This window comes from Peromyscus maniculatus, chromosome 5 (genome assembly GCF_049852395.1).
Source record: "Peromyscus maniculatus bairdii isolate BWxNUB_F1_BW_parent chromosome 5, HU_Pman_BW_mat_3.1, whole genome shotgun sequence".
Taxonomy (NCBI): domain Eukaryota; kingdom Metazoa; phylum Chordata; class Mammalia; order Rodentia; family Cricetidae; genus Peromyscus; species Peromyscus maniculatus.
This window is the reverse complement of record NC_134856.1, coordinates 136157351-136183821: the sequence shown is the minus strand read 5'-3', so window position 1 is coordinate 136183821 and position 26471 is coordinate 136157351. Positions and strand designations below refer to the sequence as shown.

At 40.6% G+C, this 26471-nt stretch overlaps 1 protein-coding gene across 3 annotated transcripts in view; it reads right to left on the bottom strand.

Moving 5' to 3' along the window:
* Nsd1 (nuclear receptor binding SET domain protein 1) overlaps nucleotides 1-26471 on the bottom strand; it is a 113929-nt gene that overhangs the window by 19856 nt on the left and 67602 nt on the right. For all 3 annotated transcript variants that reach the window (XM_006976804.4, XM_042278528.2, XM_015995706.3), the window contains 6 exons: nucleotides 25722-25865; nucleotides 19993-20116; nucleotides 9946-10146; nucleotides 7853-8032; nucleotides 5619-5775; nucleotides 3976-4181 (listed from right to left, as the gene is read on the bottom strand). In XM_006976804.4, the coding sequence (XP_006976866.1) occupies nucleotides 3976-4181; nucleotides 5619-5775; nucleotides 7853-8032; nucleotides 9946-10146; nucleotides 19993-20116; nucleotides 25722-25865 (1012 nt within the window). The remainder of the gene's footprint in view (nucleotides 1-3975; nucleotides 4182-5618; nucleotides 5776-7852; nucleotides 8033-9945; nucleotides 10147-19992; nucleotides 20117-25721; nucleotides 25866-26471) is intronic.

Sequence of the window (26471 nt, the reverse complement as noted above, 5' to 3'; positions counted from 1 at the left end):
GCACTCAGAAGGCAGAGGTAGGCGAAACTGTGAGTTTGAGGTTAGCCTGGTCTAAAGAGTGAGTTCTAGGACAGCCAGGGCTACATAGAGAAACTCTGTCTTGAGACACCCCGCCCTCCCACCAAAAAAAGGAAAGAAGGAAGGAAAATCCATGTCCTAGCAACAGCAGATCAACATTATAATTACATGAAAGACAAAAACCATATCATCAATTTTTAAATGATCATGTAAGTCTCCAAAGTATTCAGATATAATATTAAGATAAAATACAACCCATCAATAAACATAAAATACACACTGCTACAGTTAGAGCAAAATAAAAATTGTGCTGCTTCCTGAAGCACAATTTCCTAGGTGCCATGGGCAATGTGCCTGCTACACTCTTGAAGAATTTCAAAGATGAAGTTCTCCTTTCCTTGTAGGGTCTACTCTCTTATTACTCATTCTGTAAATTTCACCATGGGTTCCAACAACAAGCAGATCATTCTATCTAATCTAAATTCACCCAGTGCTTTCATAATCCTTAGATTGCAATACCTAAAAAATCCAACAAATCTGACTCCCAAGTTTTCTCAACATAAGCTTTTAATTCATTGTCCTTCGACCAGGATAAAACTGAGAATTTTAATCTTTCCCCCTCTCCTTTTTGTAGCTTTTCTGTTACTTCTTTAAAGAAATTCTCTCTGCTAGGCTGGCGCACGCCTTTAATCCCAGTACTCCGGAGGCAGAGGCAGGCGTATCTCTGTGAGTTCGAGGCCAGCCTGGTCTACAGAGTGAGATCCTGGACAGGCTCCAAAGCTACACAGAGAAACCCTGTCTCAACCCACCCCCACCCCCCCAAAAAGGAAGAAATTCTCTCCTCTGACCAATATTGAATACCTTGTGATTTTTATGCATCTCCTGCCTTGTCTTCAGTGTTTATCCTGTTCTGCTCACAATTCCTTATTATAGTTTAATCTTCTCTTCTTCCTTTTTTTTTTGTTTAAAGACAGAGTTTCTCTGGCCCTGCCTCCTAAGTGCTGGGATTAAAGGTGTGCACCACCACCACCCGGCTTCATCTTCTCTTCTTAGAGCTACCCAAACTATTTTCATTCATCATTCCAGATATAGGCTCTCATCTTATAACCTACATTGAGAGCCTGTCTCAAAAGCAAGGAAGAAAGCCGGGCGGTGGTGGCGCACGCCTTTAATCCCAGCACTCGGGAGGCAGAGGCAGGCGGATCTCTGTGAGTTCGAGGCCAGCCTGGGCTACCAAGTGAGTTCCAGGAAAGGCGCAAAGCTACACAGAGAAACCCTGTCTCGAAAAAACCAAAAAAAAAAAAAAAAAAAAAAAGCAAGGAAGAAAAAAGAAAAAAATTGGAATTTCAGTCTAATCACCACAGCCCAAACCCTTCCTGCACAACTCACTGAGCGGCAAAGACCTCAGGCCAATAATATAACTCGTCCACCACCCCCCAGTTTTTTGAGACAAGGTTTCTCTGTGTAACTGCCCTGGCTGTCCTGGACCTCGATTTGTAGACCAGGCTGGCTTCGAACTCAGAGATCTGCCTGCCTCTGCCTACCCAGTGCTGGGATAAAAGCGTGAGCCACCAAATTAAGTTTCAAATAATGTAACTTTTACATGGCCAATTCTTTACCTGCAAAATCAGGATGCTATCAACTCATAGGGTTGCTGTAAAACTTAAAACAGGAAACATTGCACAGGCCTGAACAATAATAAATGTTAACTATTAATATGGTTCTTTCTTCAAAGCATCACTTGGTAAAAATACCTGACTTCAAAACTTCAAATCCCAGACTACCCAGGCTTTTTGCTTAGCATTCGATGCACGTCTCCTCCAACAATCACAGGATGACACAGAAACCATATGGCAAATAGGGATATACTCACAGATCTAAGAATGCAGGGTAAACAAACATTTGATAAGCTAATATTCTGTTCTAATTTAAAGAACATAGATCTCTAGAATCATGTTGCTAGAAAGCATCAGTTTTGTTTTCCAAAACTGTTTCTCTGTGTAGTCTAGGCTGTCCTGGAACTCAAGAGATCTGTCTGCCTCTGCCTCCTGAGCACTGAGATTAAAGGTGTGCACTATCACCACCTGGCTAGGCATCAGTTTTAAAATCCCTTTCCTCCTCACCCTGCAGGCAATTCTTAAACTTCAATATCCCTTTAACAAGAAATATACTGCCTTTCAAACGGTAACTACAGGAAGGTGTTTTTCACTGAGGGAACACCATGTGCCTTGCAGATTTACTTTATCCAGAAAGCTATTCAAAGACACACACCCCCACCCGCTCCCAATTATATCTTAAGAGAAAGACAAGGCTCAAAATTGACTTAGTTGTGCTAATACCAGAGGATATATCTTAGCCTCAGCAGACATTATTGTCTTCAATGCTAGACCAGTTTATTAAAAATCTTTACTTCTCTGCAATTTTAATTGCCTTTATAACTTGTGAAAAAAAAATCCCCCAAATCTTAAAAAAACAATAAAAACCTGTTAAAGTCCTTCCACAGCAAACTGAAATGAGTTACACAGCTCAGTTATTTGATGAGATGAGATGCTGAATGGCAAAGACCAAGCAAAGTCTTCCTCAAGGTACAGTTAAACACTGAAACTATGATTTATGGAGTAACTAACTTCTCTACAAAAGCCATAGCTCCAGCAAACATGACGCTGCTAGGTGGGAACACTGCTGACACAGCACTACGGAAATTCTGCTTTATTTACTTCTTCCCTCCCTCCTTCTCTGGGACAAAGTGTCGCTATAGACTCACTATGTAGACCAGGCTCGCCATGAACTCACAGAGGTCTACCTGCCTGCCTCCAGAGTGCTGGAATTAAATAAAAGGTGAATGCTACCATACCTGGCTTATATTTGGAGAGGGGGGAGACAGGGAGGGGAAAGCAGGGTCTTGCTACTCAACAGCAGAAGCTGGTCTCAAATTTGTGATCCTTCTAACCCCTGGAACTACAGGTGTATATCAGCATGGATATATTTGAAATTTGAAAACTGTTTTAAGTGTTGGAAATCAATTCATGACCTTACAAATGCCAGGCAAAAGGGGAAGATGAATAGGAATCTCACATACACAACTTAAGTAAACCATAGTTCTTTGAACAGATGAAGATAGGTTTCTTCTGTTTCCCAGAATCTAATTGATATTTATACGTATAATTCAGCTATCATTTGGCTTTAAAGGGCTATTGGGAAATGTTATCATTTTTACTATTTTCTACAGAGAAAATATTTTACTTTTTAAAATAACCCTGGACTTTTGAATTATAACCTGTTTTTATGTTCAAGCAAAAAAAAAAAAAAAAGTTGTCATGCCCCCCCCCCCCCCCATGCTGGAGAGATGGCTGTGATTAAGAGCACTGGTTGTTCTTCCGGAGGTCCTGAGTTCAATTCCCAGAAACCCACATGGTGGCTCACAACCACCTGTAGTGAGATCTGTCACCCTCTTCTGGCCTGCAGACATACATGCAGAGAGAACACTGTATACATAATAAATAAATCTTAAAAAAAAAAAAAAAAAAAAGAAAGAAAGAAAGAAAAAGAAAAAACAAAAACAAAACAAAAAACCAAATGCCAGGCAAGCCCTGTACCATTAACTCCATCTATAATCCCAATTCTGTTTTATTGGATGGTCTCATATGACCCAGGCCACTCAACTTGTGCTTTTCCACCCAAGAGCTGGAATCACAGGTGTGTGCTAAGACGCCCGTCTTCTCCTTTTTTCTCTTTGAGACATAGCCTCACTATGTAGCAAAAATCATCCTGGAACTCACTATGTAATGCAGGGTACCTTGACCCTGCAATTCTTCTGCCTTAGCCTCAAGACCTGGGATTACAAGCAGGCATTATAATACTTCAGACACTCAGAACCAGTATATGAACTTGAACACAGAGCAGATACTCAGCTATAGAAGTCTCTGCCTGCCTGAGGAATAGTAAGGGTAAAATTACCTTTTTTATATGTTCCATCAACTCCTTTCCCCATCTTATCCTTGCTGCTCACATCTCCTTCCATGTAAGGAAAGACTCGGGCCTGATGAGTCCATAGATAGTCATTAGATCCAAAGAAGAGAACAGGGAACTCTCCCACATCATGTCTCATTTTATCAATGTTAGAGGGAACAGCTCGAGGATGGCAGATCTCAGCTGGCCACCACCTGGAAAAGATACAAGTAAGAGAAGGAACCTCTACAAGGCTGCAAAGGCACTGGGGAAACAACCTTTTTTTCCTGCACACAGTGAACAACAAACGTCTTCCCGAGTTACTGTCCACTCTGTGTACTGAGGCAGTTCTCAAGCTGAAGCTCGAGTTCACTAGTCTAGCTAGCCAGTTTACCCCAAGCTCTGAGACTGCAGACTGGCCCCCAGACCTGCCTCACATTTATCCAAGTGCTAGGTTCAGAACACTAGTCCTCCTCATACTTGCAGATCAAGTACTTTTGTCACTCATTCACATCAATCAGAATGTCCCAGAAGCTCACTCACAAACATATAAATAATTTCTTAGAATCAGTTATTTTACTTTGAGAAAATAATTATGATACATGAATATTTATTATGTTCACTGAAGAATTTTCAACAATGAAATGAAAATCTGACTAAGAGCCCATGCTGCTATTCGACAGGACTTTGTTCCATTCCCAGCACCCTGTGTCAGGCGGCTCACAACCATCTGTATATTAGGTTCCATAGAATTCCATGCTTCTGGTCTCAAAGGGCATTTGTACTCATATACACATAACCACATTTAGACATATACACAATTAAATTAAAATTAATTATAACAGGAGAAATGAAAATGTGACAATGAAAACTCGGAAACTAATGCTCATCATTAAGGGTATCAACAGTAGGAGTATACCAGACAATTTGGACTTTAAAAAAGAAACTTCCGGCTGGACTCGGTGGCACCTCTTTAATCCCAGGAGAGATTTAAACTCAGGAAGCAGAGGCAGTTTCAGACTAGCCAGGTTTACATATCAAGTTGGAGATCAAGTTGAGGTCATCCAGGGCTACATAGTTAATACCTTAACTCAAAAGCAAAAACTAAAAATGAAAGTCCCAGTAATTATCTAACCAAGATAATTAGTATTTCCATCTTTTAATATCTATCATTTCTTTCTGTTAATAACCTTCAAACTTTCCTCTAGAAGACTTTTTTTTTTTTTTTTTTTTTTTTGGTTTTTCGAGACAGGGTTTCTCTGTGTAGCTTTGCGCCTTTCCTGGAACTCACTTGGTAGCCCAGGCTGGCCTCGAACTCACAGAGATCCGCCTGGCTCTGCCTCCCGAGTGCTGGGATTAAAGGCGTGCGCCACCACCGCCCGGCCTTTTTTTTTTTTTTTTAAACTTGTTTTGATACAGAGTCTTGTTATATAGTCAGAACTGGTCATGACCTTGTGATCGTCCTGCCTCAGGCTCCAAATTGCTGGGAACAATAATATCACATACAGCTAGTAAATCATAAAATATATATCGAAATCATTCATTTTAGCTGGGTAAGTGACTGGAACCAGAGGCAGGATGTCTATCTACCATAACCCAAGAAACAGAGCATGACCAAGAACAGACTGCCGTTCTCTGTCATGCTCACTCACCTGTATCGACCAACCTTTACCCAGACAATCTCCCTGTAGTGTGGTTTTTTGCCTGCCTTGCAGTCATTGCAATACCAATTTCCTTCAGGAATATCAATGTTTAGGCACTCACGATGAAAAGCAGCAGGGCAGGAATCACAGCACAGAAGGCTGCCTCCTATAGAAATAAAAAACCTGGCATTTAGACCACAAGGTTATATATAAAGTCCCAGCAGAAATACCTTTTGCTCAGCTCCTAGTCAATTATTTGTAACTCTAGTCAAGGGCTTAGTGAAACACATGCAGAAAGACTTTGTTGTAACAATATGCCCATTCTAATATTCCTAAGCTCCCAGCTCACATAAAAAATTTTCATATTCAGATAATAAATAGTACATTTTACTAGCAAAATTAGTTATGGCAATGAGGTGAAAAGTAAACAAAATTTATGTGCATAACTATCAATATAAACATTTTCTCCTAAGACTATTTATAGCAAATAGAAACAACAGTATAAAACGAGCACAATTAAGTCTTGTGTATGTACATATTTGTGTGTTTGCATGCATGTGGAGGCCAGAGGTTGGTGTTAGATGTCTTCCTTGATCACCTTCTACCTTATTTTTTGTGACAAGGTCTCTTACTGAACCTGGAGCTCATCCATTCTGCTAGGCTGGTTGGCTATCCAATGAACTCAAGTTATCTCTCTGTCTCTGCCCTAACAGTATGTCATGTTATAGCAATGTACCTCTTGTTTTACATGAGCAAGGGAATCTGAACTCTAGTTGTCATGCTTGTGTGGCTGGGACTTTACCAACTCAACCATCCCTGCAACACTAAAACTGGATTCAGCTGGTGACAGGAAGGTGCTTTAAGCTCTAAGACCATACCACTTCAGGAATTCACTTTCCTTATTGAGATCTAATTTTCCTAATAGCAACATTTTATAATGAATAGTCACTCTTTAGAGCACAGTCAACACATCATGCAGCAGTACCTGACACATAAACAGCACATAAACATGGTTGGGTCTTTCCACTCTTTTTCCCCCTCTTAACACTAACTCTTCAGAACTTTGCAGTTTCAGCTACACAGTTATATTATTTGCTTTGTTGCCAGGGGGGAGTCACAGATGAAACACTTCTAAGCAGGGTGCTTGGCCTCCCTAGTGAATAGTTACCTTAGTTTCCTGGTTCATAACTTAGTTTCCATTTGCCATCACACTCTTATTAAAATTGTTTTTAAATAAAGTGTGGTTAGAGACTTAGCACAATGAGAGAATTTTAGGTGACATTTGGACTTGTTTTTTAACATATATGAATGAATTTCTTTCCTAGCCTGTACTAATGTTTTTCTATATTGTTCTAGAAACTTTTTTTTCAGGGTGAACATGGTAGTAACTGCCTTTAATAGAGGCACATTGGAGGCAGAAGCACGTGGATCTCTGTGAGTTTGAGGTTAGTTTGGTCTACAAAGCAAGTTCCAGGACAGCCAAGCCTATATATACATAGACGCTGTCATAAAAATAAATATACATATATAAAATAAAATAAGAACTTTCTTCAGGAGTTGGAAAGATGGCTCAGTTGGGATTCAAAGCATGGGCTACTCTAGCAGAGGACCAGGGTTCTCTAGCAGAGAACCCCCAGCAACCACATGGTTACTAACAACCTTCTGTAACTAGTTCTAGGGGATCTGACACCATCTTCTGGCCTTCTCTGGCACTGCATTCAAGTGATATACAGACATACACTACAAAGATTATAGGTGCATACCACATCAATGTATATAAAATCTAATGCTTTGGGCATGCTAGGCTAGGCAAGTACTATGCCAAATCAATTATAGTCCAGCCTCATGTATTATAAATTAAAGAGGATACATGAGGGACTGGAGAGATGTCTCAGTGGTCATAATGGGCTTGCTATTTAAGTATGAGGACCCTAAGAGTAAGGATTCCCAGTACCCAAGGAAAGCCAGCCTGTACACCCAGCACTGGGTAGCTGAGACAAGCAGATCCTAGGGATTCTACAGCACACCAGTCTAGCCAAGAAAGGTTGACTGAAAGATCTTATTTTCAGAGTCAGAGAGATGGGCCAAGTTTGAAGACCTGAGCTTGATATCCAGGACCCAAATGGTAGAAGGAGAGAACCATCTCCTATAAATTATCCACATACTCACTCCAAAACACATAAAATATAAAACATTGGATAATCCCTTTGAAACCACTCATAAAATCAGAAATCATATCTTACCTTCTGAGCACACAAAACACCAGCTAACATTAACATGCTCATGATTTCGGCAACCACGCCTCGGGGTGAAGTGATTAGGGCAGATGATACTATTAGATGCAAGGATTTTTGACCCAGCAGCAAGACAAAAGTCATTAGCATGGTATGCCACAGGACAGCGGACACAGCGCATCAGACGACCTACATATACGGACAGCAGAGAAATGGGGGAGGAGCAAGAGAAAAAGATTACATATGGAAACAAAGTGCACTAGTCTATTTGTCAGCAGAACGACTACCTAAAAAGATGGCTCTTATACATGTATTCCACTATTAAGAGTAAGAGGAGCCAGGCGGCGGTGGCGCACGCCTTTAATCCCAGCACTCGGGAGGCAGAGCCAGGCGGATCTCTGTGAGTTCGAGGCCAGCCTGGGGTACAGAGTGATATCCAGGACAGGCACCAAAACTACACAGAGAAACCCTGTTTCCAAAAACAAACAAACACAAAACAAACAAACAAACAAAAAGGGCTGGAGACATGGCTCAGAGGTTAAGAGCACCGATTGTTCTTCCAGAAGTCCTGAGTTCAATTCCCAGCACCCACATGGTGGCTCACAACCATCTGTAATGAGATCTGGCGCCCTCTTCTGTGTACATAATAAATAAATAAATCTTTTATTTTTTTATTTTTTTATTTTATTTTTTTTTTGGTTTTTCGAGACAGGGTTTCTCTGTGTAGCTTTGCGCCTTTCCTGGAGCTCACTTGGTAGCCCAGGCTGGCCTCGAACTCACAGAGATCCACCCGGCTCTGCCTCCCGAGTGCTGGGATTAAAGGCGTGCGCCACCACCGCCCGGCTTCTTTTTTTTTTTTTTTTTAAAAAAGAGGGAAGCTCTGTGCCAGTCCCCAGTGGGAGTAGGACTGCACAACTGTAAACACACCTGCCTCAGCAAGGAGACAAGATCCAGGTAACTGCCTTCAATCCTCTAATGCATCGAGTAAGTCAAAATGAAAAGGAATAGACTCAGGAGGCAGAGGCAGGTGAGCTCAGAGGCCAGCCTGGTCTACAGAGGGGGTTCCAGGGCAGCCAAGCTACACAGAGAAACCTTATCATAAAAACCAAAAGATTGCCGGGCGGTGGTGGCGCACGCCTTTAATCCCAGCACTCGGGAGGCAGAGCCAGGCGGATCTCTGTGAGTTCGAGGCCAGCCTGGGCTACCAAGTGAGCTCCAGGAAAGGCGCAAAGCTACGCAGAGAAACCCTGTCTCGAAAAACCAAAAAAAAAAAAAAAAAAAAAAAAAAAAAAAAAAAAAAAACCAAAAGATTGTCGGGCGGTGGTGGCGCACGCCTTTAATCCCAGCACTCGGGAGGCAGAGTCAGGCGGATCTCTGTGAGTTCGAGGCCAGCCTGGGCTACCAACTGAGTTCCAGGAAAGGCGCAAAACTACACAGAAAAACCCTGTCTCGAAAAACCAAAAAAAAAAAAAAAAAACCACCAAAAGATTAAAAAGAATGGAACAGTGGTACTAATGTTTGCCTAGTACTCTATGATGCTTGTTTCCCACATGGATCTCCTAATATACCTCAGCAACTAAAAACCAGTATCAAACTACTTAAATCAATCTATATGGCAGCAACAATTAAAAGGGGATATAAAATGCACTGAAAGGAAGATGTTTTCAAACAAAATCTCCCGAGATATCTAAATATTTTAAACTACCAGCTAGAAATCCACAGAATACAACATGCTATCAGTGAAATTCATTACTCTATTAGGCTACAATGATGCTACTTTACCAAACTGACAAGCAGGAGTCTATGAAGAGATGCTTCAGATTACACTTGAAAAGAAATATTTCCAAAGCAACCGAAGTCTTATAATTAGATTGGTTTATATTAAAAAACAACAACATCCAGGCGGTGGTGGTGCACACCTTTAATCCCAGCACTCCGGAGGAAGAGGCAGGTGGATCTCTCTGAGTTCGAGGCCAGTCTGGTATACAGAGTGAGTTCCAGGGCAGGTACCAAAGCTACACAGAGAAACCCTGTCTCAAAAAACAAAAAACAGCAGCAGCAACAACAACAATAAAACCCAAAACCACAACAACAAAAACTACCTTTAGAAGCAGATACATTGGCTGGATTAGCAGCATGGCAAGTTATACAGATGTGGAGGGGGCACCTGAAGCCCTTGTTCTGCATGACAGTTGGTGGGTACTTCTGGACACATTCTTCATGGTAAAACTTTCCACATAAGGGCAGAAGGCACCTTTTTACATCTTCCCCACTCTGCTTACATACAAAACAGGTATGGATTCCTGGGAAAGGAAAGAGGAAACAAGTTAGTATTACAGGAATCTACCTAAGCTAATCTATCTAAGCCATTAGGTCTAAGTTAGTAAAGAACTTTACTGAACCAAACTGACAAAATCTGACCCTAATAAATGAACAACTTTAGTACCTTTATAAGTAGGCAATCTGATCTGATATGTGCTTATTGGTATGATGTAACAGGGTGTGTATTATACTGTCTACAAAGCATTCCTTTCAAAAGAGAAACTCAATTGTGATCAAATCCAGCCTCTAGATCTAACTACATTGTAGGTGATACAGAAAACACAGGAACAAGGGGTTGGCTGGACATCCCAGTGGTTGTGTTTGCTCTCAAGTCTTATTCCTGGTTTGTGTGATAAAAATCTCCTGATAAAGGAAGAATTTATTTTAGCTTACAATTTCAGATTATGGTCTATCACTTCACGATGTCAACATGGCAGAAACTTGAAGCAGCCAGTGCTATCCAGTCAGTAGAGAGAATGAATGTATGGGATACACTTTTAGACTAGATTTTGCCAAGTCAATTTCCTTAAGGCAGTTTCCTATAGACATGCCCACAGGCCAAGCAGATTTAGACAATTTTTTTCTGAAGCTTTCTGGGGAATTCTGAGACCCGAAATCAAGAGATCTGCCTACTCCTCTCTAGCTCTCAAGTGCTAGAATTAAAGGCTTGTACCACTGCGTTCAGCACACTTCTCATCCCTTCTCAGATAATTCTACATTGTGTCCTGTCAAGCTAACAATTATAACTATCAGTCAGTTTTGATCTTTTTTTTTTTTTTAAGAGTTTTATTTATTATTTATTATGTATTCTGCCTGCATGCCAGAAGAGGGCACCAGATCTCATTGCAGATGGCTGTGAGCCATCATATGGTTTCTGGGAATTGAACTCAGGACCCCTGGAAGAGCAAACAGTCAGTGATCTTAACCTCTGAGGCATCTCTATGCGCCCCCTTCTTTTAAATACCTTTGAGACAAATGGAAAAAAGCTGAAAATGAACTCAGGAGTTACTGTAACTTGAAAATCTATTGGATTTTTTTTTTTTTTTTGAAAGTTCTGTTAGAAGACTTCAAAGAGCACTTACAGATTCTTTGTGTGTGCACATATTTGTAAGGGGAGGTTAAGGTTGACATGGAATGTCTTCCTCAGTCACTGTCTACCTTTTATATTTATTTGTTTATTTTTGGTTTTTATTTTTGATACAGGGTTTCTCTGTGTAACAGCTCTGGACCTTGCTTTGTAGACCAGGCTGGCCTCAAACTCACAGAGCTATCCCTGCCACTGCCTCTCAAGTGCTGGGGTTAAAGGCGTGAGCTAACACTGCCCAGCCTCTACCTTTAACTTTTTAGGGTATATATATTATATATATAATATATATTATATCATACATTTATTTATTTTTGTTTTGGCATTGTGTCATTCTTTTTTAATTAATTAATTAAATGCCGAATGTTGTTTATTGAAGGAGGGAAGAGGTCTTAAATACAGGCTTACAGCACAATGGGAGAAGCCGGGAGGGCAGAAGTTTGTTACTAATGTTTACAAGCATCTAAGCTGTTAACGCCCAATATGCAGGACACACACATTCAGGAGGGAGGAACACGGCAGGGAATTAGCATAGGGAGAATATCAATATCAAGGTCAAGAATATCAGCAAGCAAGACAAATTACCCAAAACAGGGGCCAAGACCCTACAGGTCCCCCTTTTACTAAAAAAATGAGCTTTTGACTTTGGTTGCATGGGACATCAGCAGGTCAACTTACCCCTCATGGAGACGCCTGCCCAGGCCACTTTTTTTTTTTAAAGATGTATTTATTTGGCATGAGGCACAAGAGGATGCTGGGCCCCCTGGAACCGATCTGCCCGATTTGGTTGCAGGGCAATAAACTCAGGTTCTACTTTTTGAAACAATGTAGCTAGATAGTGAGCCCCAGAAAGCTGCCTATCTCTGTTTCCCAGTGGCTGGGATTACAGACACACAGAGCCATACCTGACCTTTTACATGGACCCTGGGAATCCAAACTCAGGTCCTTATGCTGGTATGGTCATCATTTTACTGACTGCGCCACCTTCCTAACAGAACACATGCAAACTCTTTACTTTTTGTTCTACCATTATTTAAATGAAAAGTTAAGGAAAGAAAGAGAAGTGGAAAGGGGGAGAAAGAAGAGCCACTGCTTTGGAGATACAGTATCATAAGATGCAGAGGAAGGGAAAAGGCCAGTACTGAAAAGCAAATTTGAGCATGAACCTTGACGTTTGCCATAAAAAAGAAGCTCATTTAACTAAAATACCCATCTATAAATATGGAGATCCTTCAGTTAATAAAATCCAAGGAAAAATGTAAGCTATGTATTTGTAAAGAAACAAGTGGATACTACAGACCTATTATTCAACTAGAGCAATCTAAGCAATGAGATGATCACCCTGTTACAATAAAACAGGGAGAGCCACCAGGTAAGGAAATAACATCTTATTTTGTGGTCTATCTAAGCGTGGGAAAAATATCTCTTAAAAAGGAAAAAAAAAAAAAAAAAAAAAGATAAGCCTGCATAAGACTCTGAGTCTAACTCACTCTGAATCTAACTTCCAGGCCTGGAAAAAATAAAAATAGAAGTTTCACTATACTTCAAATCACACACGCACAAGTTACTTTAAAATAGATTATACACATAAATATGAAGACAGAAACTATTAAAACCACAGAAGATATACTAGTGGGGGAAAAAGTGCCACCGAGTTAAGCTGTATTTCTTAAATACAACAAAATAATACAAATAAAAGTTGATAAATTAGGGACCCAGAGACACCTCAGTGGTTAAGAGCACACTGGTTTCTCTTCCAGAAGACAGATGCCAGCACCCATATGGCATCTCACAACCATCTGTAACTCTAATTCCAGGGGAACCAATATCCTCTTCTAGCTTTTGAGGTCACCAGGCATGCAGGTGGTGTACATACATATATACATACAGGCAGGCAGGCAAAATGCTCATACACATAAAATAAAAATCTTCTTAGAAGTTGACAAACTAGACTTTATCAAATTCTGTGCCAGGAATAATGGTGTATGCTTGTAATACCAACAATGATGAGGGTCCTTGAGAATTTTACAGCCAGCCTGAGATCATATCTCCTAAGACAAAAGGACGTAGCTCGGTGGTAGAGCTGGTCTATTATGCACAAAGAGTTTACCCCCAGGACCACAAACAAACCAACACTCTAAAGACTGCCAAAAGACGGTGAAAATATAATTGACAGAGAGCAGCACACAGAGGATGAGGAAGGTATGAGTTCAAGATCATCCTGGACACCACAGTAAATTGCCAACTCAAGAACAACAAGAAAGAGAAAAAAAAAAAAAAAAAAGAGAAACAAGATGATAAGGGTGAAGAGACCACCATTATAGGAAATACCGTATACTGATTGGTCAGGGTAAGGACATTTTAGATGTGACCCTAACACCAGAGAAAAAACAAAACATAAGCAAATCAGATTTGAACACAGTAAAAAAGCTAGTCATAGTGGCTCATACCAATAATCTTAGCATTTGGAAGGCTGAGGAAGGATTGTAGGTAGGAACAGGTTGGGCTACAAAATGACTGTCTCAGAAACAAAACAAACAAAAAAGACAAAAACAAAAAACCCAAATACCTAACAAGAAACAGTGAACATAGGGAAGAGACAACCTAACCAACAGAAGAAACTATTTGTAAATAGTACATGTAAGGAAAGGGCAGGACGAAGAGGACGAAGAGGGAAGGGAGACAGTCCACGGAGCACAGGAAGGACTGTGCTTCAGGAATGGCAGCAGTTAGACATCTGCTGCTTTTTTGTTATACTATCGCTCCTTCACCCTCCCCCATCCCTAGCTAAGGATAGTCTACCAAGCAGCAGACCACAGCAGTAGAGAGGAGTAGCAGAAACAGCAGGCAAAGAAGATGGTGGAGTGACCGCCTGGCCATGGGAGACTGGCGTGAGATACACAAAACTAAGACATGGCAGAAAAAAGAAACCCACAAAACAGTTTATCATTTCATTCTGTATTGCTATTAAGGAGTCAGCAAAATCATGTGATCAAGCTCAGAGGAGGTGATGAAGGACCAGAAATGCTTACATATACAACAAAATGACCAACTCCATGGGCCTGATGGAAAGATTATGGCCCAATGTAATTTCTAAATGCTTTTCATTAAAAATGATTGCCTTACTGTTTAATCTTCAAGAATAGCTTTCTACATTTGTTGTACAGAAATATCATCAGAAAAGGGCAGTGCAAGATTCAGGCCTAAATCTATTGTTCTATTTCCCCCCTATTTTAGCATTCTTGGAAAGACCCCATCCATAATACAGGCAGAAAGCAAAGGTGCAGCGAAACAACACACTTTTTCTTCATCCTGATTGATCTCTTATTACGACCCGTGCTTCTTGGCCCCCCACCCTATCCGAATAAATCTTTTCAACTTTGCTACGGGATCTCTCTACACTGAAAGTAATGTCTTTCCACCTGGGAAAGACTCAACCTCAATGAAGGATTCTTTCGCTCCTGTCATGGGCCTAGAGCCGATGTTCTGGTGGAGGGGAAGAAAGCTTGGTCCTAGGGTTGAAGGCCAGCTTTCAAAGGTCCTCTGCTCCTATTTCTGACTACAGGCCTTCTGAATCAGAGGAATTTTATTTGTAGGATGTCTGAAGAGATGTTGGGGTTCATGGTTAGGTTACACAATTGTGTCAAATATTTTGCCCATGGAAATGGGCAAAAGCCTCAAAAGCTACCTCCAAACAAAACTGTTTAGTCCTAGAGGAAATCAAACTCCCAAACTCAAACAAGCAAAGGTGTAATGAACTCATCTTGTAGGACAACCTAATGACCATTATTTTCTTTTGACTGAACCTCCACTGAATATTCAAGAAAAAAAATAGATAGTTGATTAAAATAATATTTGAATCCTTCCACGTTCCAGGTCTTTATTATTGTGCCGGTTATTCCTGCCTCATCTGTGTCATGGACCTCAAGACAAGCTGGACACTGATTGCTAAGGTAGTGAGATAATGGAGTCCATGTCATTCATGTAATTTCTGTAGCTGAAGGTATGTATTCTGCAGCTGTATTAAACATAGTCCAACTACAGGACAAGATACAGTATTTTGTTTGACATCCACCGAGAGATGGGAGATGAGGAATTCCTCCTGGAACCTGCTAATGCAATAAAGGACGGCTAACCGTAGTTTTGTCTTGCCTAAACTTAGTTAAAGTCTGAGCAGGTATGATATAGATAGGTCAAAGTGGATTAACACTGTTCAGGGATCAACCAGATCAAAGAGAAATAATTTTCCACTGAGGTTGTTTCTCGGAGATTCTTGGGACCTGAAACTCATTAATTCAGAGTTTGCTAATTTAGACTTTATTCAACCTATCTAAGAAAATGCACAGTAATTAATTCAGAATTGTTGTTCTCATGTCACATACTCTCTACAACATTGTCTTCTCTGGAGGTTCAGCCACATCAAGGGACTTGGATATTTATTGTAATGACTTGTAAATAACTGTACAGACAAGGTTGAAATTAAGTGAGAAAGGGAGTAGAAGCAGATGGAAGCTCAGACCTACTGATGTACAAGTTCCTATATACCACATACAGTGACAGACAGCTTTTGTTCGGAGGACTGATGCTAGTCTGCATGCCTGTGTTCTAGCAATTATGCAATACCGACAAGGACTCTGAAGAAATGGGATCTAGCATTCATCATTGAGACTCAGTGCTTGAAGTCCATGTTTTAACCTTGAGTTTACTGTTAGTGGGGTTAAGGCAAAGGAAAAAGCTAATGTCTCCGACTGTTTTGTCTGGGTAGATGGTTTTTGAGATCTTATTTCTTAAGTTTTCGTTGTTTTGTGTTCTTTGAGGCAGGGTTTTATACAGTCCTGTCAGGCCTCAAGCTTACTATATATTTAAGGATTGACCACAAATTCCACAGAGTCTTCTCTTACTCCTGAGTGCTGAGTGTGTCCCCACAATGGACTGAGGTTTTAAACCTGACCTGGAACAGGTAAGAAAAGCTAGGCATGACAATTCATACCTATAACCCCAGCACTGGAGCTGAGGGAGAGGATACCATGGAGTTCATGGTTACTCTGAGCTACTTGGAAATCAAAGCCAGCCTGGGCTACAGAAACCCAGTTTCAAAACTCAAAAAACAAAGACCACACCTTTAATCCTAGCACTCAGGAGGCAGAGGCAGTAGGAGTTCCAGGACAGCCTGGTCAACAGAGTTCAGGGCTACATAGTGAGATCCTACTTATCTCAAAGCAACAATACTCCATCAAATAAAAAATAAAAAAAAGCAGAAAGACTGAACATTATACAGGAATTTAAATAATCAAGTATTTTTGTCTAGATTGGTATTTAATTGTTTGAGTCAAGGTTTCACTCTGTATCTATCCCAGGCCAGTAAATCCTCTGCCTGTCTCCCAGGTTTTGGGATTTTAAGAAGGCATCATCACCAACTGGCTCTGAATATGTGAAGCTTATCTGTAACAAACAACATGGTTTAGTTCTCTCTCTGTTACCTAATATTTAATGGTATGAATTGGTGGTTCAGTGGGTAACACTGCTTGTTATGTAAGTCTAATGACCTGAGTTTGATCCCCAGAATGCACAAAATGTTAGAGAGCATCAATTGTCTTCAGACCTACATACATCTACCCCAGCATGTATGAGTTCTCTCACATACATCATATATACATATACACAATAATATGGAAAATAAAAATTAAAAAACAATACCCTTACAAATGTAGAGAATTTAGTAGCAGTTACAGAGACTCAGAGAACTGGGTTGAAGTTAGTCAACAAAATATAAAGGAAAAATATTAGGAAAAAATACTCTTCTACAAAATGGGGTAACAGTAAGATATTTTTAATTTGTACTTTTAAAAGATCCTGCCGGGCGGTGATGGCAAATGCCTTTAGTCTCAGCACTCGGGAAGCAGAGTTAGGCAGATCTCTGTGAGTTCGAGGCCAGCCTGAGTTCCAGGACAGGCACCAAAACAACACAGAGAAATCCTGTCTCAAAAAAAAAAGATCCCCAGGAGAGGCGCAAAGCTACACAAGAGAAACCCTGTCTCGAAAAACCAAAAAAAAAAAAGATCCAAATGAGGGGAGTTCAAATGGTTCACAACAAAAGAAATGATGGATGTTTAAAGGGATAGGTATGCTCATTACCCTAAACCATAACGTGAAATTAGCACACTGCACCCCATATAATGTACAATAACTATGTGTCAGTTAACAATTCTTAAAATTGTTAACATGGAGTTGCAAAGATGGTTCAGCAGTTAAATGCACTTGCTACTCTCCAAAGTACCTGAGTTTCTTTCCCAGCACCCACACTGAGTAGCTCACAATGGCCTATACCACCAACTTAGGGATTGACATCCTCTACTGGTCTCTGAGGGCATCTGCATATACCTGTCATGTAATCATAAAACATGAACCTTAGAAAAAAAAAAGATTTTAAAAAATTATATTTTTTGATTCAGAAGACAAATCCTAAGTCATATCTTAGGTACACAGTCCTGGCACTTAGGAAGTAGAAAAAGGAGTACAGTAGGTTCAAGGTCATCCTCAAATATATACAGTGGGGTTAACTCTACAGGAAACTATCTAAAATCAAACAAAAACAAAATTTAAGCCACCGACTGGGAGAATATTTTGAAAAGCCCATCTGAGACAGCTCTTATATTCAGAAGATTTAAAAAAAAAAAAAAAAAAAAGAAGCAGGGCATAGTGGCACATCCCTTTACTCCTAGCACTTCCAAAGAAGAGGCAGGCGGATTTCTGACTTTGAGGCCAGTCTAGTCTATATAGTGAGTTCCAGGCCAGCTAGGGCTTCATAGAGAGATAGTCTCCACTGTCCTGATGGTTTGAATAGAAGGTGGCAAACAGGCACATGAAAAAGATGTTCAGCATTGCTAGTTAGTAAATGCAAATTAGTAAACTAAAACAGGAGATTCTACCATCCAGCTACCAACACAATCAAATGAAAGGTACTGACAATGAAGGAGAAACAGACCCTAAGAAACCACAGCAGAGAATGTATAATGATGTAATTCAAGCTATACTACCACATAATTTATACATTCTCTATTCTTATTCTCTATACTTATTCATCCAAGAGTAAAGAAAATAAGCTTAATTTTTAAAGGCCTAAACCATAAACTCTCAAATGTCAATCAATACATGAATGGATAAACAAAGCAGTAAATACCTACAATTAAATACTATTCAACAATGAAAAGTCTTTCCTAAGATTAGGATAATGAACTATGATATAAGCAACAATGTTGGTAATTAGTAATTATGCTGAATTATGATTTCTCAGGCATTTTCAGATATTTGCGAATACAAACGTTACAACAAATCAAACTGTAAACTTTATTGTTTTGACACAGGGTCTCACTGTGCGGTTCTGACTGGCCAGGGACCAGCTTTGTAGACCAGGCTAGCTTCAAACTCAGGTATCTACCTGCCTCGTGAGTGTACCACCTCACCCAGCACACACACATCATCATCAATCATCACCAACAACTCATGTCTTCAGGCTCTGTGACAGAGAGCTTGAGCCATCTTGCCACCCCCACACCCACCTTTTTTTTTTTTTAAAGATAGCATCTCATGGGATTAGAGAGATGGCTCAGCCATAAGAGCACCTGTTGCTCTTTCAGAGGATACAATTTTAATTCTCAGCATCCACATGGTAGCTCACAACTATCTGTTAATTCCAATTCCAGGGGATCTCATATCTTCTAACCTACTCATGTATAAGGTATTTAAATGATTCATAGCTATACATGCATGCAAAACTCATAAAATTTTAAGAGTAACAAAAGAAAATCACACACACAGATATAAACACATTTAAAATAAAAGGATATTTGCTGGATATGGTGGCACATGCCTTTAATCCCAGCACTTAGAAGGTAGAGGCAGGCAGCTCTTTTTGTGTTTAAGGCCAGCCTAGTCTACTCCAGGGTTATAGAGAAACCCTGTCTCAAGGAAAAGTGTGTGTGGGGGGGGGGGGGGGGGGGAGAGAGGATCTAATGATGTAGGCCCATACAGGCCTTAAGTCCTAATCTGCCTCATTACATGTGCCAACACCTCAATAGAGTTGTTTTTGTTTGTTTTTTGTTTTTTTGAGACAGGGTTTCTCTGTGTAGCTCTGGAGCTTTTCCTGGAACTCATTCTGTAGCCCAGGCTAGCCTCAAACTCATGGAGGTCTGTCTGCCTCGGCCTCCCAGAGTGCTGGGATTAAAGGCATGCGCCACCACTGCCCGGCCTCAATAGAGGTGTTTTAAGAAAGAATGAGCTGGACAGAAATGTTGGCTTACACCTACAATCCCAACATTCAGAAAGCCAAGGCAAAAGAGTGCCAGAAGTTCAAAACAAGCCTAGACTATGGGTGTGAGGAAGAGGGAGCGGAGAGTGGAAAGGATGGGAAGAAAGATGATCTTCTGATACATCCTTTAACATAGATGAATCTCAAAGACATTACTACACTTGAGTCACACAGAAATGACTGCATACTATTTTATTTATATGCAGAAACAGCTTTACCTTGGGATCAGTTTATTCAGAGATCATTTCAGAATGATAAAGATAATAAGGTAATTCTATTATCATGTAAGATTTTCTGAGGGTTAGGACCTTATAGTACCTACATCTACATGTGCAACAAGTTCACTGTTGTCAGAAAGTGGCATCTTCAATATACCTTTTTCCTAAAAAACTTAAAATCCTGATTGTATTAGATGGCAGACTTTATCCACTTTACCTGTGCGACACTCATTGCAGATAAATTTTCCTCGAGGCATCTCAGTTAGGCCAAGGCACTCCAGGTGGAAAGCCCCACAGCACTGAGCCTCACATAACAACAGCTCACCCAGTTTCTCACAGTTCTGTAAAGGAAAAGAAATAGATGTGTCTGTAAAAGACTTTATAAAAGTCCCAAATGAAGAGCTCTCATGCAGTCAAAGGTTAAGAATTACCTTTTCTCTGTGAAATCCCCTCATTTATTCAACTTATATTTAATAACTATCTCCTATGTGTCAGGTATAAGAAGATCTCTGGTTTTTATGGGAGAGATGACACAAAGAAAAAGTTGTGTCACTTTTCTTGTTGCTGTGATAAATAAATACCCCAAGAAAAGCAATTTAAGGGAGACAGGATTATTCTGGCTCAAAATTCAAGATACAGTCAGGCTGGGCAGTGGACACCTTTAATCCCAGCACTCAGCAGGCAGAGGCAGGCAGATCTCTGAGTTCGAGGCCAGCCTGGTCTACGGTTCAAGATCCAGGACAGGCTCCATAACTACACAGAGAAACCCTGTCTCAAAAACAAACAAACAAAAGTCTACTGTGGTGGGGAGGTCAAGGTAGCAAGAGCTTGATCTAGCTGGTCACACATCAACTATAATCAGGAATCAGAGAGCAATGAACAGCTTTAGCTTGGCTCACAGTCTGGAATATCAGCCAAGGGAATGGCACCATCCAGTGGGCAAATTCCCCACTTTAATCAATTAACCTAATCAAGATAATCCCTTACAGGCAAGAACAGAGAATAAATAATCCCTCACAAGTGTACCTGGAGGTGATTCCAAATCCTGTCAAGTTGATAATTAACACTAATAATAACACAGGAAAGAGATCAGATAATGAACAACCAGTATTAGGCAGAAAATTCAAATAGCTAACTTGGCTTTGGTTATGAGGATGACGTCTCTAGGCCACGGTCTGAAAGTTCAAGTTAGGCTGTGAAGAGACAAAGGAAGGGAGCAAGCCCAAGGCCCGCAGGCAGGAAAACGTGACTGAAGCCACCAAGAAAGCCACTGTTACTTTTCTAAAGTGAAGACAGGTCATAACTGGAAGGAAATGATATAAAACAACAACAACAACAAACAAACAAACAAACAAAAAAAAAACAACAAGGGTCCATAATTTCAGATTTTATTCTAGTACAAAGATGTACTATTGGAGAGCTTTTCCAGATGAAGGCTGAACTCCAGTGTTCATTTTACAAAGACCCTGCAGCTGGTTACTGGAAAAGGAACTCAAGAACAAAGTTAAGAGCAGACAAAGCAGAAGGCTGTGCGGGAGGCAGTGTCAGCACCAAAGTAAGAGCCTTCGAGATGTCCCTCAAATTACTTCAAAACACAGACTCCTCACACCCCTTCCCTCTTTGTCCCTCTCACTGGGAACCAAACAAAGTTTTGGGCCCATCAAGAAAGAAAGACATCACATCATGGACTGAGACAGTCTCATGAAGACATGGTGTCACTAAAGAGAAGAGCTTATGAAACGAAGGTATTATCTCTCATTATGAAAACCTTGGAAATTCCCAATATGTTACCTTTTAATCCCATTTGTATCTACACACTGATTCACAACCAAATTCTAGTACAAAAATAAGCTTTATACTATCAACTAGGACACCCATACCACAATCTGTGAAAATCCAAGTCCTTTGTACAAAATGACACAGAAAACTGCATAGTATATGCATAATGTTCTTGTGTACTTCAAAACACTTTCAGTAAAGAGCTTTCTTGGCAAGCATGAGGAACTAGGTACAATCCCAACCCATGTAAAAAGCTGGGCATGGGGCTGGAGAGATGGCTCAGTGGTTAAGAGCACTGACTGCTCTTCCAGGGGTCCTGAGTTCAATTCCCAGGCCCATGTGGTTGCTTACAACTGTCTGTGGGATCTGATGTGCAGATGTACATGCAGACAAATATTAGTATACATGCATAAATCTTTAAAGCCGGGCGGTGGTGGCGCACGCCTTTAATCCCAGCACTCGGGAGGCAGAGCCAGGCGGATCTCTGTGAGTTCGAGGCCAGCCTGGGCTACCAAGTGAGTCCCAGGAAAGGCGCAAAGCTACACAGAGAAACCCTGTCTCGAAAAACCAAAAAAAAAAAAAAAAAGCTGGGCATGGTGGTGCACACTTGTAAACCCATGCTGGAGAAACAGACAGATTTCTGGATCTTGCTGGCTAGCCAGCCTACCTAAACAGCAAGTCCAGTGAGAGACCTTGCCTCAAAAATCAAAATGCACAGGGTTGAGCATGGCAGTACAGCTTTAATCCCAGATGAGAAGGCAGAGGTAGGAGGATCTCTATGAGTTCTAGGACAGTCAGGACTACATAGTGAGACTCTGTCTCAAAGAAGAAAAAACAAAACAAAAAACGAACAGCTGCAGAGGAATGACACCCTACTCTTGACTTCTGGCTTCCATCACGAATAAGCACACATGTATACACATGCAAACAGACAGACAGAAAGACAGACACATACACACACACCACAGTCACAAAATACATACACCTGTATATATGGGTACCCCTCCAAATAAATCTGTAGATGTTCGGTACAGACCCAGCCATCAACTATTACAGTATACATCACAAACAATATAAATAAACTTTCCCAAAGTATTTTTCAATCTATACAATGGTTGAATCCACAGACACCAAAATCTACTATTTGTAACAAAGCAAAAGAAACAACCAGGATGGTGGCCTAGCCTTTAATCCTAGTACAAGGGAGGCAGAGGCAAATGGATCTCTGAGTTCAAGGTCAGCCTGGTCTACAGAGTGAGTTCCAGGACAGGCAGGGCTATAAAAAGAGAAACCCGTTTATTTAGGTGACAAAAGGTCTTTGTCACTTAAATAAACAAGTACGAAAATGTTAGGGAAAAAGTTAAGCTTAGGGCCTTAATGTAGTAGAAATTACTTATTCTCAAATATTTGACTTTCCTATTATCTATTCCTCCCAAATCAAAACTAAAAATAATGAAAAAGAAATCCTGTTTTATATATTTACATATTTAGAGAGCCAGTGAGAGTTTTCATACAGTAAGCAAATTCACATTCAATTTAAAATATGAAAATTTCAATTATAGTACAAACTGAATACATTTTTCAAATTAACTACATGGTTTACCATAACCCCTTAGTTGGGATAACCATATCATTTACCTTTGAACTGGACACTTGAAAAAGGAAGTGCAACAAATGTATGCCCCTCACATCAATCCAGCAAGCCTGGACCACAGGGTTACCGCCTTTCTACCTACTCCTCCTGTCCCACACGTAGCTTAAAACAGTCATGAACTTCATTCTGCCTGTATCTCCCTCCCAAGTGCTCGAATTACAGTGTGTAACCATACCAAGTTTGAATTTTTTTTTTTTTAAAGATAGGGTCTCACTATATGCCCCTCAGTGGCTTGGAACTGATACATAGACTACTGGGCTAATTTCAAACTCAGAGACCCACCTGGCTCTGTCTTTTGAGTGCTAGGACTAAATGTGAGTACCACCTTGACTGGCAAATATTCTTTTAAAAAATGATCTGTGTAAAATGTGTTTACACTCTGACTTGTTTTATCAATAATTAATGAGCATAACTGCTTTTCAGGATCAACACTGTATTTGGAAATTAGTCCAAATATGGAAAACATCCCATCCCCACTCCAAAGAGACAGGGTCTCACTATGTATTACAGACTGTCTTGGAACTCACTCTGTAGACCAGGCTGGCCTTGAACTCAGAGATCTGCCTGTCCCTGCTTCCACAGTGATGGGATTAAAGGTGTGCAACACTCTGCCTGGCTCAGGTAAACTTTCTTAATGTAACAGAGAAAATGACAACGCAAAGCAATGGGATGAAACTGTATCTGTCACAGTAACAGAGCCTGGGCCTGGGATTACTTTTTAGTGTTTCAATTAAAAACAACAGGGTCCAAGCAGGGTGCAGGGAGGCTGGAGGTCAAAGCAAGCAGACCTCTGTGAGTTTGAAGCCAGCCTGGTCAACACAGCAAGTTCCAGGCCAGTTAGGGCTACTAAGTAAGATCCCATCTCAAAAAACAAAAACCGGGCTGGAGAGATGGCTCAGCGGTTAAGGGCATTGGCTGCTCTTCCAGAGGTCCTGAGTTCAATTCCCAGCAACCACATGGTGGCTCACAACCATCCATAATGAGATCTGGTGCCCTCTTCTGGCGTGTGGACATGCAGACAGAACACTGTTTAATAATAATAATAATAATAATAATAATAATAATAATAATAATAATAGACCAGCTCCTGTCCCTGAGACCTCCAGGACATAGAGGGAACCACCCTAGAGGACCCCTCCTCGACCCATTCCCCCGGCCTGCCCTCCAGTGGATAAGGGTGTGGCACTGTCCACACCTGCAAATCATTGATTGAGAACACTCCCTGAAGCCTGAACCTCGGGACATGTAGCCACTGTTTAAAAAAAAAAAAAAAAAAAAAAAAAAAAAAAAAAAACAAAAAAAAAACCACCAATAAATCAATAAATACAGCAGGAGAGAAAGTAGATCAATGAATAATGTGTTTGCTTTGTAAGCATAGGACCTGAGTTCAAATTCACACACCCCACATAGAAAGCCAAGCCTCCATTGTGCGTACAATCCCAGCATCTATGGGATGTGAGGAAATGACAAGCAGACCCCTGGATGCTCATGGTCAATGTATCGAAGTTCCAGGGCAAATGGCAGGCCCAGTTTCAAACAAAAAGTGTTGGTCACCTGGGGATCTCCACTCAAAATTGTCCTCAGACCTCCACACGTTATGCCCATATGTACCTGCACATCCACCCATGCACGCACACGCACACACAGACATACGCCAAGTATATCAGGTTTTCATAATGTCGTATTTTAAGAATTTACAAAGGTAAATCAAAGAACTGACAACTCACAAAGCCACATAAACATCTCACAAAGAAACAGCAAAACAGTTAGGACTCAAAACAACTACGTTTGAATCCAGGATGCACCATGACCACATGCAACCGATGTAATCTCTTGTGTAGTTCAATTTCTCATATGCAGAATGGGTATAACAAACAAACAAACAAACAAACAAACAAACAAACAACTCTACCTTAAAAGATTGTCAGGATGAATAAATGATGTAATGTTCATAAATTAAAGACTAGACAGTGAATATTGTACCAATATTCACCAAATAAAAGAAAAATTTTGAAAACTATAACAACCCTTGAAACATCCCTAATTAAAGAATCAATGGCGTTATGGGGGTACACACCTAAAATCCCAGTATATGGGAGGAGGAAGCAGAAGGATATAGCGTTCAGGGCTAGCCTGGGCTATGTGGGACTGTCTCAAAAACTAAAAACCAACCAAACAAACAAAAACAAAAATTCCAAAGAGAAGGAAGAGGGAGAAGAAGAGGAAGAGGGGACACACACACTATGACAGGCAGAGGACAAGAAAATTATTTTTCACTGAGTAAAAACAGATCTCGCTGTTTCTGGGGGCATATACTCATGGGCCATAAGGACAAACTGTAATCAATATTCAATTAATTCCTTCTCTTTGTTTTTCAAAGGAGACAAAAGAATTATAGCCTTAAAGAGGGATTATCCATAGCCATTTTCTCTAACTGAGATAAGGTCTTTAAGAGAGAAAGAGGGGGTTTCTCAAAAAGGACACATGCAACAAAAATAAGACAAGCACCCTACCTGACAAACGTTCTCCTTGAGTGCTGCTCCTCCACCTCGTTCACCCTGCAATTTTTTGGATGCAGACATCCCAGGATCGTGTTCTATACCGTCTTCAAGAATCTCTTTGGGGCTGGCAGCAGTTCTGTGAATCACCAGTTCTCCCTTGCAGAGAAAAAATAATGTCCCACATCTGTATTATTGATGTCTCCTCCATCTGACCCCCTCCTCCCTCTGGGCTGCTATTTGTCTAGCCATTAAGCACTTACAGATGTTCAGCCAATCACGCGGGCGGACTGCATGCAATGTTAGTTCTAACCCTGCTGTGATTGGACGGGTAGTGGGCGCCTCATGCCCTGCCACTAACTGCTCTGAGGCTGTTCCACTGGAACTTTTTGAGCTGTTCCATTTAAAGGTTTCACTAAGGGAGAGAAAACATTCTTAAGTTTATTTGATTATTTATTTGTCCTTCCAAGATCCGTGTTTCCTAGGCAATGCCCCCCTTGGGCATTCTATTCAAATTAGAAAACACTCAGCAGCAGCATCTGCGATGCTCACTCACTGGATCTAATTCTATTTTTAACTTGAATTCAAAAGCTAGAGGTAGCATCAGTGACTACACTGACGCTCTGTTTAAAATGCATTTCAAAAGCTGATGTTTATAAACATCCCAAATTAAGCAACTGATGGTCAAGAAATAAGCATATGGAATTTCCCCCTAACTGCAGCATTCTTAATTAACTTTTATAGGGAACTAATTAAGTCCATTCA